This window comes from Scyliorhinus canicula, chromosome 4 (genome assembly GCF_902713615.1).
Source record: "Scyliorhinus canicula chromosome 4, sScyCan1.1, whole genome shotgun sequence".
Lineage (NCBI taxonomy): Eukaryota > Metazoa > Chordata > Chondrichthyes > Carcharhiniformes > Scyliorhinidae > Scyliorhinus > Scyliorhinus canicula.
In genome coordinates this window covers 7,361,242-7,374,600 of record NC_052149.1, presented here as the reverse complement: position 1 = coordinate 7,374,600, position 13,359 = coordinate 7,361,242, and the positions used below count along the sequence as shown (strand labels likewise).

Here is a 13,359-nt window from a genome sequence, read left to right as displayed (position 1 = left end):
ACATCACATCACCTGACACAAAGGCCACCTGAGGCCCCTTTACATAATCAGTGTCTATTATTGGATACTTAACGTAAATGAGACAACTAATTGGAATGTCTCTTAACCCATTACTTAACAATCTCCCCTTCCTTGGAGAAAGAAAATAATTAGGTGAAAACAAAATTACAAGAAACTCAAAAACACACACGCAATTTCCTCCCTTTTTTTTTAATTTGTGGAAGAAATAAAAAACAGTTACAGAAACAGGTGCCCTTCATTAACAATATCCAAAAGTTTCTGTGAGCTTTTTGTAAAACAGTCTGACAATTGATAGCTACTGTCAACCCATTTAATTTTTTCTATTTCCCCTCTGTCCAACATCTGCTTCAAACTTGCGATATCTATCCTTAACCTTTTTTCATTGACACTTTTTGTAGCATGCGCATTTTCCTACAGGGATTTATTGTCAATGTGACATTCAATAGGTATATCCAAATCCCCAAATTTCTGTTAATATCTGAGATATATAAAAGGCCATATCCACTGCCTCGACATGGCTTAACGTCTCAGCAGCCAAAGTGCTTTTGACCACTCTCCTTATTTTCTTTGTTTCCCACACAAGAGGCAACATTTACCATTGTTCGCCAAAAGAAAAATTATAAAACCTCCTGCGCTTGAAACCCCATCACATAAATCTGCATACGACACATCACTATAAACTATGAGTTTCAAGTGCCTAATGTCACCTAAAACCGGGATCCTCAAAACACACTCCTGCATTTTTAGTTTGACCAAAGCTTTATTTGCTCTTATTATGTCTTCCACTTTGGGATCATTCGTTTTTGAACTCAACTCTAAGACATCAAAACTCACGTTCGGTCTCGTCTATCAACCTAACCAATTCAGTTGCGCAATTAAACTTTGCAGTTCCTCTTTTTCCACCTTTGAAACTATTGCGCCTTTTTGTGAAACACGGCCACGACTAATTGCTATTGGGCTGATGTTTTCCAGATAAGATTGCTGACGTAAAGTTGCCCGTAACTTAGTCTGTCCGATTTCCAGTCCAATATATTTAAATGCACCGGAAGCCTGACTTCCAACCCTGAATTCTTTCCTCAAACCAGAGATGACAATAGCTTTGAAATCACTAGTCCCACCCCACAAAAAATCATCAACATGCATCATAAAGATGCCAGAAAGATTTTCTTTATCGTGCCAGTAAAACATTGCCGGGTCTGCTTTCAACTGGCAACAACCTAACTTTAACAAAACTGACCTTATCAAAAAATACCAGACTCTAGTCGCATCATTTTGTCCATATAAATGTTTCTCTGAAGCTGATGCCCCTGCAAGTACATAGCTTTTATATCTATAGATTTGCTTTTCAATGCCTTTGTGGCTAATGGAGCCAAGAAGATCTTTAAAATAACCTTTCCTGCCGTAGGTAAATCTACCCTTAAATCCTGATCTTCTAAGTTTTTTTCACAACCCCTTGCCACAAGCCTGGCCTTTGCCTTATAAGTTCCATCTGGTTGAACCTTTTCCGTGCAAATCCATCTGTGGGATAGAGCTCTTTGTCCCCTATCCGATACTTCCGTGTATACCCCAAATTCACTCCAACTATGCAGTTCTTGCTGTTTGGCATCTTTGAAAACTTTTTCATCTAGCTTATTGGAAGCCACCAAAATCTCACGTGCATGTGGGCTTCTACTCCTATTAGTATTTGTAGTCTTACTCATTTTCCGAGACCTTGATAAACTATGTCCCCTCTCCTGCCTGGTATCTTGTTCTATACTGCTACTGCTTGATCTTTCCCTTCTACTGTGGGATGTCCTTTCAATAGTTCTCAACTTTTTCCTGCGGACCTGTTCACTATCCGATGTACTGTCTGAACTGGCACTGCGTTTCTGTGCCTCCATTTTTGAACTTCATGTTCCCAATCCATTGTCTTGACTCCCTCCCCTGAATGCTGTACATTCAACCAATGTTTATACTTTCCAGTGGCCTTCCCTGCTCTACTAATAACAGTTGCATCCTGCCATTGACTAGACCCTTCAGGCAAGTATGTCACTTTCAGAAAAATGGCCTGTTCTAAATCATCAGATATATTGTGTTCCTCTACAGAAACCCTGTCTATATCAGTTAACTGATCCTCATAGTTCTGTAACACATGCGTACCAGATGACTCTGGTTCCTCGTCATGTCTGTCTGCTCTGTCTAAATTTGAAAATTTATAATCTGTACCCATTATCCTTGATGAATGTACCCTAACAGTTTGATTGCCATGTTGCAAAATAATTGTTTTTCCATCGATGCCTGTGATCTTCCCTGGGCCTTTCCATTCATTACAATTGTCTCTCTTATAGTATACTATGTTTCCTTGCTGAAAAACGGTATTTGATGGCCGTACATTATGCCTCAAAGCTCTGCAAATTCTTTCAGAGACGTCTGCTTCCAAAAAAGCTTTTCTACTGTAATTTAAATGCTCAGCAAAGACAGAGTTAATTGTAGTCTCTTCCCAAGCTGGAGCTGGTCATCCAAAATGGACGGAATTTTAGGATTTCTACCAAACACTAATTGATTGGGACTAGAGCCCCCAACCATCTGCAATGAATTCTTTGCATGTACCGCCCATGATAAAGCTGAATTTAGCTTGCAGTTTTGTCTATCTGCCAAAATTTTCCGGAGCATATCATCTATTACCACATGGCTTCTTTCACACACACCATTACTAAATGGGCTTTCTGCAGCCGTGTTCAGAACTGTGATATTCACGTTTTCACACATATCCCTAAACTCATCATCAGCAAATTCTCCCCCATTGTCCGTAAGGAATTTTGCCGATGTGCCCATTCCTGTCCCTATCCATTTTTCCACGATTTGATCCAGAATTACTCTCTTTTCTTTACTTTGTACAAATGTTGATTGGCTAAATCTAGTTGCTAAATCTACAAAATGCAAAATAAATATATTATTGGCTTTATCCCAAATCTTATGGTCCATGGTCACAATGTCGTTAAAATCCTTGGCCAAAGGTAGGGTTACTACTGGCCGTGCTGGTGTCCTTCTGTACTTCCTACAAACTTCACAGCGATCACTAACCTGTTCTATTAGCTTAGTATAGTCTTCATCTCTTACCCCTGCATCTTTTAATACATTTTTCAGCCTCCGAGGAGATGGACACGCAAATTGCCAATGCAGTTTTACTACAACAAGCTTTTTATCAGCTAAAGTCCAATTTTCAACTACCATTAACACATCCTTAACAACTCTACTTGAAATATTATTTGTCAGTAATGGAATACAATAGTGTCCCGACTGTGTAAATTGTAAGTCCACCGTCTTTCCAATAACTGTTGCCTTATCCTGTTCCATATCCAGTTTCATGTGTGCTTTCTTCATCGACGGTCTGCTCAGAAGCAAAGGTATCGCACTTGATATAATATCCGTGCTAATGAAATGATTCACTCCGGCAATATTGCAAGGGATCACCACTCTTTTCAGCGACTTCAGAGTATTATCATCCCCAAACCTGAAACTTGTGGAACTTTCAAATTCCTTAACCTTGTTACGATTTTCAGCATTCAAGGAGTCCAGGTAACATTTTAACCAGTCAATCCCACACACAGTAGATGTGCAGCCACTGTCCAATACAGCACAATTGAAGGATTCTGCAAGAAACATCCTCATTACCAGCATATGACTTTTTGTTAATAGGACAATGCCTTCTTTCTGGTCACTATCTTTTTCCTCTTCTGACTCTTCCATGTCATGTGCCGCTTCAAACACTCTATTATAACGTGTTGGACAGTTTAAAGCACAATGGTATTGAGAGTCACATCGAAAACATCGATTTATCGTGCCCCGTGCATTTCTGGGGTTCATCTTCCTATTGTAGGTTCTAACTGCGTTTCTGTCTTCATAATTTCTGGGTCCCGATCTCCTTCTATAGTCTTGGAACCTGTTTGTAGCCGTACGATTTCACCATCCTGTTAGAAGTGTATCTTCCATATTCTGCTTTATTGCAGGCTGACCTATTTGGGTCATCAGAGCCATCAGAATCGAATGTTTCCCCTGAAACCTTTTTTAAAGCTTCTGTCATGTGATCGAATACGGTATCCTTATCCGCAAATTAAACTCCTGTCAAAACCAGGAGCCTATCCATGTTGCTCACTCTCGCACAGTCAAGGAATTTAAAGGCCAACACAGACTGGAAATTCCAGGTTGTGTTTCTGCAGCCTTTTGTACAGTCTGCCAAATTCCGTTTTACAGTCTTCAATGGAGAAATCCTCTATTTTCCAGAACTTATCAAAATCTGACCTTGCTTCATACGCACAAGTCGTCCTTCTTATAATTCTTATCCGTATAACGTAATAGAGTCTGCAGACCTTCTTCTGAGTCTAACTCTTCTAATTCCAGCTCAGAAAACACTTTGCTCTGGATTTTACTGTCATACGTTAGAGAAAGAGCCAATGGAACACCTTGTTTTACCTTAGTCCACATAACTACTGCACTTCTCCATTGGTCGTACAATGCCCTTTCAGAAAATAAAGGGGGGGGGTAGGTTTATCCTAGGCTCAGCCATATATCTATGGTTTCTTTTTCTCACTCACTCCTTGGTTTGGTCTGGAAAAGTTCTATCTTTCAACCCTTCACATTTGCATAGCAACCATCCTCTGCTACCATTTGTTAGACGTTTAGCTGCTGTTGTATAAAGAGTTAATGGTTCTGCTCCTTTTCCACAAACACCTTTATTTCACTTTAACAGACTCTGCACAAAACTCTATCATCACATCACCTGACCCAAAGGCCACCTGAAGCCCCTTTACATATCAGTGTCAATTATTGGATACTTTTTAAAATATATTTTTTTATAAATTTAGTGTACCCAATCATTTTTCCAATTAAGGGGCAATTTAGAGTGGCCAAACCACCTAGCTTGCACATTTTTGGATTGTGGGGGCGAAATCCATGCAAATACGGCGAGAATGTGCAAACTCCACACGGACAGTGACCCAGAGCCGGGATCGAACCTGGGACCTCAGCGCCGTGAGGCCGCAGTGCTAACCCACTGCGCCACCGTGCTGCCCTTATTATTGGATACTTGACATAAATGAGACAACTAATTGGAATGCCTCTTCACCCATTACTTAACATGTGACAGTCCTGCCATCCCTGTAATCAGTCTGGTAAACTTTTGCTGCACTCCCTCGAGAGCAATATCCTTCCTCAGAGAAGGAGACCAAAACTGAACACAATACTCCAAATGAGGCCTCACCAAGGCACTGTACAATTGCAGCAACACATTCCTGCTTCGATACTCGAAACCTCTTGCAATGAACGCCAACATACCATTAGCCTTCTTCACTGTCTGCTGCACCTGCATGCTTACCTTCAACGAATGGTGCACAAGGACACCCAGGACCCGCTGCACACTAACCTCTCCCAATTTACAACCATTCAGGTAGTAATCTGCCTTCCTGTTTTTGCTTCCAAAATGAATAACCTCACACTTATCCAAATTATACTGCATCTGCCACTGGTTCATCCACTCGCCCAACCTGTCCAAATATTGCTGTAGGATCCCTGCATCCTCGTCACAATTCACCCTCCCACCTAATTTGGTATCATCTGCAAACTTTGAGATGTTACATTTTGTTCTCTCATCCAAATCATTCATATATATTGTGAATAGCTGGGGTCCCAGCACCGATCCCTGTGCTACCCCGCTGGTTACTGCCTGCCTATTTGAAAAGGACCCATTAATCCCCATTCTTTGTTTCCTCTCTGCCAAACAGTTTTCTGTCCACCTCAATACATTTCCCCCAATCCCATCCGCTTTAATTTTGCACAATAATCTCTTATGCGGGACTTTGTCAAACGGCTTCTGAAAGGCCAAATATACCACATCGACTGGCTCCCCCTTGTCAACTGTACTGGTTACCTCTTCAAAGACTTCCAACAGATTTGTCAAGCATGATTTCCCCTTCATCAATCCATGCTGAATCTGACTGATCCTGCCACTGCTTTCTAAATGTTCCGCTGGAAAGTCCTTGATAATGGATTCAAGCATTTTCCCCAATACCCATGTTAGGCTTACTGGTCTATAATTCCCTGCTTTCTCTCTACCTCCCTTCTTGAATATCGGAGTGAAGTGAGCTACCCTCCAATGTATCTATGTATCTATGAACCTGGACCGATTCAGCGGCTGTGGAAGGGCTAGCACCGGTGCCACATGGAACACAATCGATTCCAATGATAAACGGTGCGGGATTTGTCGGGTCCGCGATCGACACTCGGGAGGCTGACAAGCTGCAGACACACATACACATTACACTCCCCAGACACGCTCATCCAAGCCAACAAGATGGCACTGTTTGTGCTGGAGTGCGCCCATACAGCTGATGGGTCCGCTGGGGCCAGAGGGCACCCAGGGGAGTGCCCCGGGGGGATACCTATATGACCCGTGGCTCGAAGTTCACAGTGGGCTGATAGGGGTGTGCACAGCTGCATGGCTGCCTTGCCAGCTGTGGGAATGATGTTCCGTGCTCCCTGGCCAGCGGCACAATGGTCAGTAAACTATGGCGATGTTGGACTCTTTCCGTACCCGCTCTCTCGCCCTCAGCAGCCACTATGCCGATTTCACAATTTTTAAAAGCACAAGTGAACCGTGGCGTCGGGAACTCGGCCCATCGGAAACGGAGAATCATGGAGGCCCCAGAGAATACCGGGTCAGGCCCGCTAATGCAAACAGTGTTTACTGAACGTGCGTTCCGGAACGTATTGATGCCACTGTCGAGGTGACGGGGAATCGCGATTTGGTGTCAAATCGGCGCCCGCTGCGATTTTGACATTGTAACTTATTCTCTGCCCAATCGCGTTTCCCGATTTCAACATCAGCCAATGGAGAATCCTGCCCTGAATGCTGTGTACATCCACTGATTCTCCTTTATCTGTACAAAAAGTGACATGCTCAAAAAACTCCATCATGTTTGTCAAACGTGATTTCCTTTCATGAATTCATCTTGACTCTGCCCAATCCTCATTGCTTTCCAAGGGTCCAGTAATCGCATCCATTATGGGCACACGGTAGCACAGTGCTTAACACTGTTGCTTCACAATGCCAGGGTGATACCTGCATGAGAGGTATCTATTCCATCACCTGACCCCATCATATCCCGAGGAGGTGGAGGTGGGGGCAGTATGAGGGTGCTGTGGGGGTGAATGTGGGGGTGAGGGTGGTGTGTGGGTGAGGGGGGTGTGGGGGTGAGGGGATGTGGGGTTGAGGGAGGTGTGGAGGTGAGGGGGGTGTGGGGTTGAGGGAGGTGTGGGGGTGAGAGTGGTTTGGGGATGAGGGTGGTGTGGGGGTGAGGATGATGTGGGGGTAATGGTAGTGTGGGATGAGATGGTGAGTGTCGTGTGGGGGTGAGGGTGGTGTGGGGGTGAGGGTGGTGAGGGTGGTCTGGGGTTGAGGGTGGTGTGGGTGGTGTGGGGGTGAGGGTGGTGTGGGGGTGAGGGAGGTGTGGGGGTGAGAGTGGTTTGGGGATGAGGGTGGTGTGGGGTGAGGGTGGTGTGGGGGTGAGGGTGGTGAGGGTGGTCTGGGGTTGAGGGTGGTGTGGATGTGTGGGGGTGAGGGTGGTGTGGGGGTGAGGGTGGTGTGGGGGTGAGGGTGGTGAGGGGGGTGAGGGTGGTGTGGGGGTGAGGGTGGTGTGGGGGGTGAGGGTGGTGTGGGGGGTGAGGGTGGTGTGTGGATGAGGGTGGTGTTGGGGTGAGGGTGGTGTGGGGGTGAGGGTGGTGTTGGGGTGAGAGTGGTGTGAGGGGGTGAGGGTGGTGTGAGGGGGTGAGGGTGGTGTGAGGGTGAGGGTGTGGTGGGGGTGAGGGTGGTGTGAGTGTGAGGGTGGTGTGGGGGTGAGTGTGGTGTGGGGTGAGGGTGGGGTGCGGATGAGGGTGGTGTTGGGGTGAGGGTGGTGTGTAGGTGAGGGTGGTGTGGGGGTGAGGGTGGGTGGGGGTGAGGGTGATGTTGGGGTGATGGTGGGGGTGAGGGTGGTGTGGGGGTGAGGGTGGCGTGGGGGTGAGGGAGGCCTGGGGGTGAGGGTGGTGTGGGGGTGAGGGTGGTGTGTGGGTGAGGGTGGTGTTGGGGGTGAGGGTGGTGTGGGGGTGATGGTGGGGGTGAGGGTGGTGTTGGGGTGAGGGTGGTGTTGGGGTGAGGGTGGTGTGGGGGTGAGGGCGGTGTTGGGGTGAGGGTGGTGTTGGTGTGGGGGTGAGGGTGGTGTGGGGGTGAGGGTGGTGGGGGGTGAGGGTGGTGTGGGGGTGAGGGTGGTGTGGGGGTGAGGGTGGTGAGCGGGGGTGAGGGTGGTGTGGGGGTGAGGGTGGTGAGGGTGGTGTGGGGTGAGGGTTGTGGGGGGTGAGGGTGGTGAGGGGGGTGAGGGTGGTGTGGGGGTGAGGGTGGTGTGGGGTGAGGGTGTTGTGGGGGTGAGGGTGGTGTGGGGTGAGGGTGGTGTTGGGTGAGGGTGGTGTTTGGGTGAGGGTGGGGGTGAGGGTGGTGTTGGGGTGAGGGTGTGTGTTGGGGTGAGGGTGGGGTAAGGGTGGTGTTGGGGTGGGGTGGTGTGGGGTGAGGGTGGTGTGGGGTGAGAGGGTGGTGTGGTGGTGAGGGTGGTGTGGGGTGAGGGTGGTGTTGGGGTGATGGGGGGGTGAGGGTGGTGTGGGGGTGAGGGTTGTGTTGGGGTGAGGGTGGTGTTGGGGTGATGGTGGGGGTGAGGGTGGTGTGGGGTGAGGTTGGTGTTGGGGGTGAGGGTGGTGTTGGGGTGAGGGTGGTGTTGGGGTGATGGTGGGGGTGAGGGTGGTGTGGGGGTGAGGGTGGTGTTGGGGTGAGGGTGGTGTTGGGGTGAGGGTGGTGTGGGGTGATGGTGGGGGGTGAGGGTGGTGGGGGTGAGGGTGTGTGGGGGTGAGGGTGGTGTTGAGGTGAGGGTGGTGTTGGGTGAGGGTGGGGGTGAGGGTGGTGTGGGGGTGAGGGTGGTGTGGGTGAGAGGGTGGTGTGGGGGGGAGGGTGGTGTTGGGTGAGGGTGGGGGTGAGGGGTGGTGTGGGGGTGAGTGTGGTGTGGGGGTGAGGGTGGTGTGGGTGAGAGGGTGGTGTGGGGATGGTGGGGGTGAGGGTGGTGTGGGGGTGAGGGTGATGTGGGGGTGAGTGTGATGTGGGGGGAGTGTGATGTGGGGGTAAGGGTGGTGTTGGGTGAGGGTGGTGTGGGGGTGAAGGTGGTGTGGGGGTGTGAGGGTGGTGTTGGGGTGAGGGTGGTGTTTGGGTGAGGATGGGGGTGAGGGTGGTGTTGGGGTGAGGGTGGTGTTGGGGTGAGGGTGGTGTTGGGGTGAGGGGTGGTGTGGGGGTGAGGGTGGTGTGGGGGTGAGGGTGGTGTTGGGGTGAGGGTGGTGTGGGGGTGAGGGTGGTGTTGGGGTGAGGGTTGTGTTGGGGTGAGGGGTGGGGGTGAGGGTGGTGGGGGTGAGGGTGGCGTGGGGGTGAGGGAGGCCTGGGGGTGAGGGTGGTGTGGGGGTGAGGGTGGTGTGGGGGTGAGGGTGGTGTTGGGGTGAGGGTGGTGTTTGGGTGAGGATGGGGGTGAGGGTGGTGTGGGGGTGAGGGTGGTGTGGGGTGAGGGTGGTGTTGGGGTGAGGGTGGTGTGGGGGTGAGGGTGGTGTGGGGGTGAGGGTGGTGTTGGGGTGAGGGTGGTGTGGGGGTGAGGGTGGTGTTGGGGTGAGGGTGGTGTGGGGGTGAGGTGGTGTGGGGGTGAGGGTGGTGTTGGGGTGAGGGTGGTGTGGGGTGAGGGTGGTGTTGGGTGAGGGTGGTGTTGGGGTGAGGGTGGTGTGGGGGTGAGGGTGGTGTGGGTGAGAGGGTGGTGTGGGGGTGAGGGTTGTGTTGGGGTGATGGTGGTGTGGGGGTGAGGGTGGTGTGGGGGTGAGGGTGGTGTTGGGGTGAGTGTGGTTTGGGGGTGAGGGTGGTGTTGGGGTGAGGGTGGTGTTGGGGTGAGGGTGGTGTGGGGTGAGGGTGGTGTGGGTGAGAGGGTGGTGTGGTGGTGAGGGTGGTGTGGGTGAGAGGGTGGTGTGGTGGTGAGGGTGGTGTGGGGGTGAGGGTGTTGTGGGGGTGATGGTGGGGGTGAGGGTGGTGTGGGTGAGAGGGTGGTGTTGGGGTGAGGGTGGTGTTGGGTGAGGGTGGTGTTGGGGTGATGGTGGGGGTGAGGGTGGTGTGGGGCTGAGGGTGGTGTTGGGGTGAGGGTGGTGTTGGGTGAGGGTGGTGTTGGGGTGATGGTGGGGGTGAGGGTGTGTGGGGCTGAGGGTGGTGTGGGCGTGAGGGTGGTGTGGGGGTGAGGGTGGTGTGGGGTGAGGGTGGTGTGGGTGAGAGGGTGGTGTGGGGGTGAGGGTGGTCTTTGGGTGAGGGTGGTGTTGGGGTGATGGTGGTGTTGGTGTGAGGGTGGTGTTTGGGTGGGGTGGTGTTGGGGTGATGGTGGGGGTGAGGGTGGTGTTGGGGTGAGGGTGGTCTTTGGGTGAGGGTGGTGTGGGGTGATGGTGGTGTTGGGGTGAGGGTGGTGTTTGGGTGGGGGTGGTGTTGGGGTGATGGTGGGGGTGAGGGTGGTGTTGGGGTGAGGGTGGTGTGGGGTGAGGGTGGTGTGGGGTGAGGGTGGTGTTGGGGTGAGGGTGGTGTTGGGGTGATGGTGGGGGTGAGGGTGGTGTGGGGCTGAGGGTGGTGTTGGGGTGAGGGTGGTGTGGGGGTGAGGGTGGTGTGGGGTGAGGGTGGTGTTGGGGTGAGGGTGGTGTTGGGGTGATGGTGGGGGTGAGGGTGGTGTGGGGCTGAGGGTGGTGTGGGCGTGAGGGTGGTGTGGGGTGAGGGTGGTGTGGGGGTGAGGGTGGTGTGGGTGAGAGGGTGGTGTGGGGGTGAGGGTGGTCTTTGGGTGAGGGTGGTGTTGGGGTGATGGTGGTGTTGGGGTGAGGGTGGTGTTTGGGTGGGGGTGGTGTTGGGGTGATGGTGGGGGTGAGGGTGGTGTTGGGGTGAGGGTGGTCTTTGGGTGAGGGTGGTGTTGGGGTGATGGTGGTGTTGGGGTGAGGGTGGTGTTTGGGTGGGGGTGGTGTTGGGGTGATGGTGGGGGTGAGGGTGGTGTTGGGGTGAGGGTTGTGTGGGGGTGAGGGTGGTGTTGGGGAGAGGGTGGTGTTTGGGTGAGGGTGGTGTGTGGAGGGGGGAGGGTGACAGATGAGTCAGAGGGAACCGCAAATCAGTGGGGTGTCCTGCGGCGGCGGGTGGGCTGGGTGGTGGGGGGGGAGCAGAGTCAGAAAACGCACAATGTTGGATGTTTTCATGATGCATTCAGCTCAGGGGGTGGTTTCAGTATTCAGGGCACCCAGCCCGAGTGGGGGCGGGGGGCGGGGGGGGGGGGGGTCCGGGTGTGTGGGGTAGGGTTGGTGCCTGGGGCACAGTGCTCCTACTCACCCTGGTCGGCTTGAGGGGGTCGCGCAGTTTCTCACGACACTGCTGGTCGGATGGTGTTGCTCGGAGAGTCGCCCGGCTCTCCTCCATGGCACCTAGCAGGGTCCCAACCTCAGCATCCGTAAAACGGGGTGTAGCTCTCTTTGCTGCCATCCTGTTGGCTGGGATGATGTGTCTGGGGAGTGAAGTGTGTTTGTTCGGCTGCAGCTTGTCAGCCTCCTGAGTGTCAATCACGGACCCGGCGAATCCAGCACTGATTCCCATTGGAATTAATTGGGTTCCATGTGGTGCCCATGTTACCACTTTAACGGTCGGTGAATCATTCCAGAAGGGCGACTCTGTATTACCAAGTTTATTGTGCTCTGGTTTATACAGCCATGGACACTGTACAATCTCTCCCCTGTTACTGTCACAGCTCCCACCAATTAACTGCTTGGAAAATACATTTAACTACTAGTACTTCCAAAATAAGGTGTGAGATAAAATTAACTTCCTGCTCCTCTTTCTTCCTCAGGTCTCTTTAGATGTTCCGTGGTCTCCTCATTGTATTGATGGCAATTGCTTTCAATATGTGGAAATTTCAAATCTCTGTGACTTTTTCTTTGTGATTTCCTTCGATATATGGACTCAAAAATGGGACGATTGCTTTGCAAAACCACAATCTGCCTATCACAAAGCGTACACAGGTATGTGTGAGAAGACTTCCTGGATAAAAGTCTACCTGCTCAAGATCAATATTAATCAATATTGTTGTCCATTTAGGCCTCTCTGGATATATCGATATGGGTGTTGATTCCAAAAAGCTCATATTGGGGGTTTCGTGGTACGGCAGTGAATATCATTGCAAACGCTTCATTGAGGTAAGGAAAAATGTGCAGTTTGAATTTCACAAGAAATGGACATGAAATTAATTCATCTAAAACCCATCCCTCTGATGCATTGTCGAATCAAATTGTGCTGTGATACGGCCCAATATTTTTGCATTTGTAGGCTTGCTAGTCATACGTTCAATAACTGCACCATTTTACATTAAGATTTTAAGATTTCTTCTTCATTTTGCTAATTTCCATTTAAATCCAGTGATTAGCTCTCTGGATTTACTTTCTCCATCCTATTTAAACTTTTAATTGCGTTGAGACGTTCCCTTAACTGCATTCACCTCGAGACTGTAAATGTCTTTTCGAGTTATCGAGTCAGAGACCTCTACACCACAGAAAAGGCCCTTCAGCCCATCGCATCGGCGCCAGTTAAAAACAACCACCTAACTGTTTTAATACTGAAAAGGCTATGGGTTCTGATAATATTCCGGCAATAGCACTGAAGACTTGTACTCCAGAACTTGCCGCACCCCGAGCCAAGCTGTTCCAGTACAGCTACAACACTGGGATCTATCCGGCAATGTGGATTATTGCCCAGGTGCGTCCTGTACACAAGAATCAGGACAAATCCAACTCAGCCAAGTACCACCCTATCAGTCTACTCTACATCATCAACAAAGTGATGGAAGGAGTCATCAACAGGGCTATCAAGCGACACTTACTCAGCAATAACCTGCTCACGGACGCTCAGTTTAGGTACCGTCAGGGTCACTCAGTTCCTGACCTCATTACAGCCTTGGTTCAAACATGGACAAGAGCTGAATGCCAGAGGTTAGGTCAGAGTGACTGCCCTTAACATCAAGACAGCATTTGACTGCGTATGGCATCAAAGAGCCCTAGCTAAACTGGAGTCAATGGGAATCAGGGGGAAAACTCTCCGCTGCTTGGAGTCATACCCGGCACAAAGGAAGATGGTTGTGGTGGTTGGAGGTCAATCATCTCAACTCCAGGAAAGCACTGCAGGAGTTCCTCAGGGTCGTGTCCTAGGCCCAGCCATCTTCAGCTGTTTCATCAATGACCTGCCTTCCATCATAA

At 50.6% G+C, this 13,359-nt stretch overlaps 1 protein-coding gene across 1 annotated transcript in view; it reads left to right on the top strand.

Annotated features, from left to right (window-relative positions):
• Nucleotides 1–13,359, top strand: part of LOC119964130 (di-N-acetylchitobiase-like) — a 47,502-nt gene that overhangs the window by 16,914 nt on the left and 17,229 nt on the right. Inside the window, exons 4-5 of the mRNA XM_038793431.1 lie at nt 11,961–12,132; nt 12,209–12,306. Coding sequence (XP_038649359.1) covers nt 11,961–12,132; nt 12,209–12,306 — 270 coding nt within the window. The remainder of the gene's footprint in view (nt 1–11,960; nt 12,133–12,208; nt 12,307–13,359) is intronic.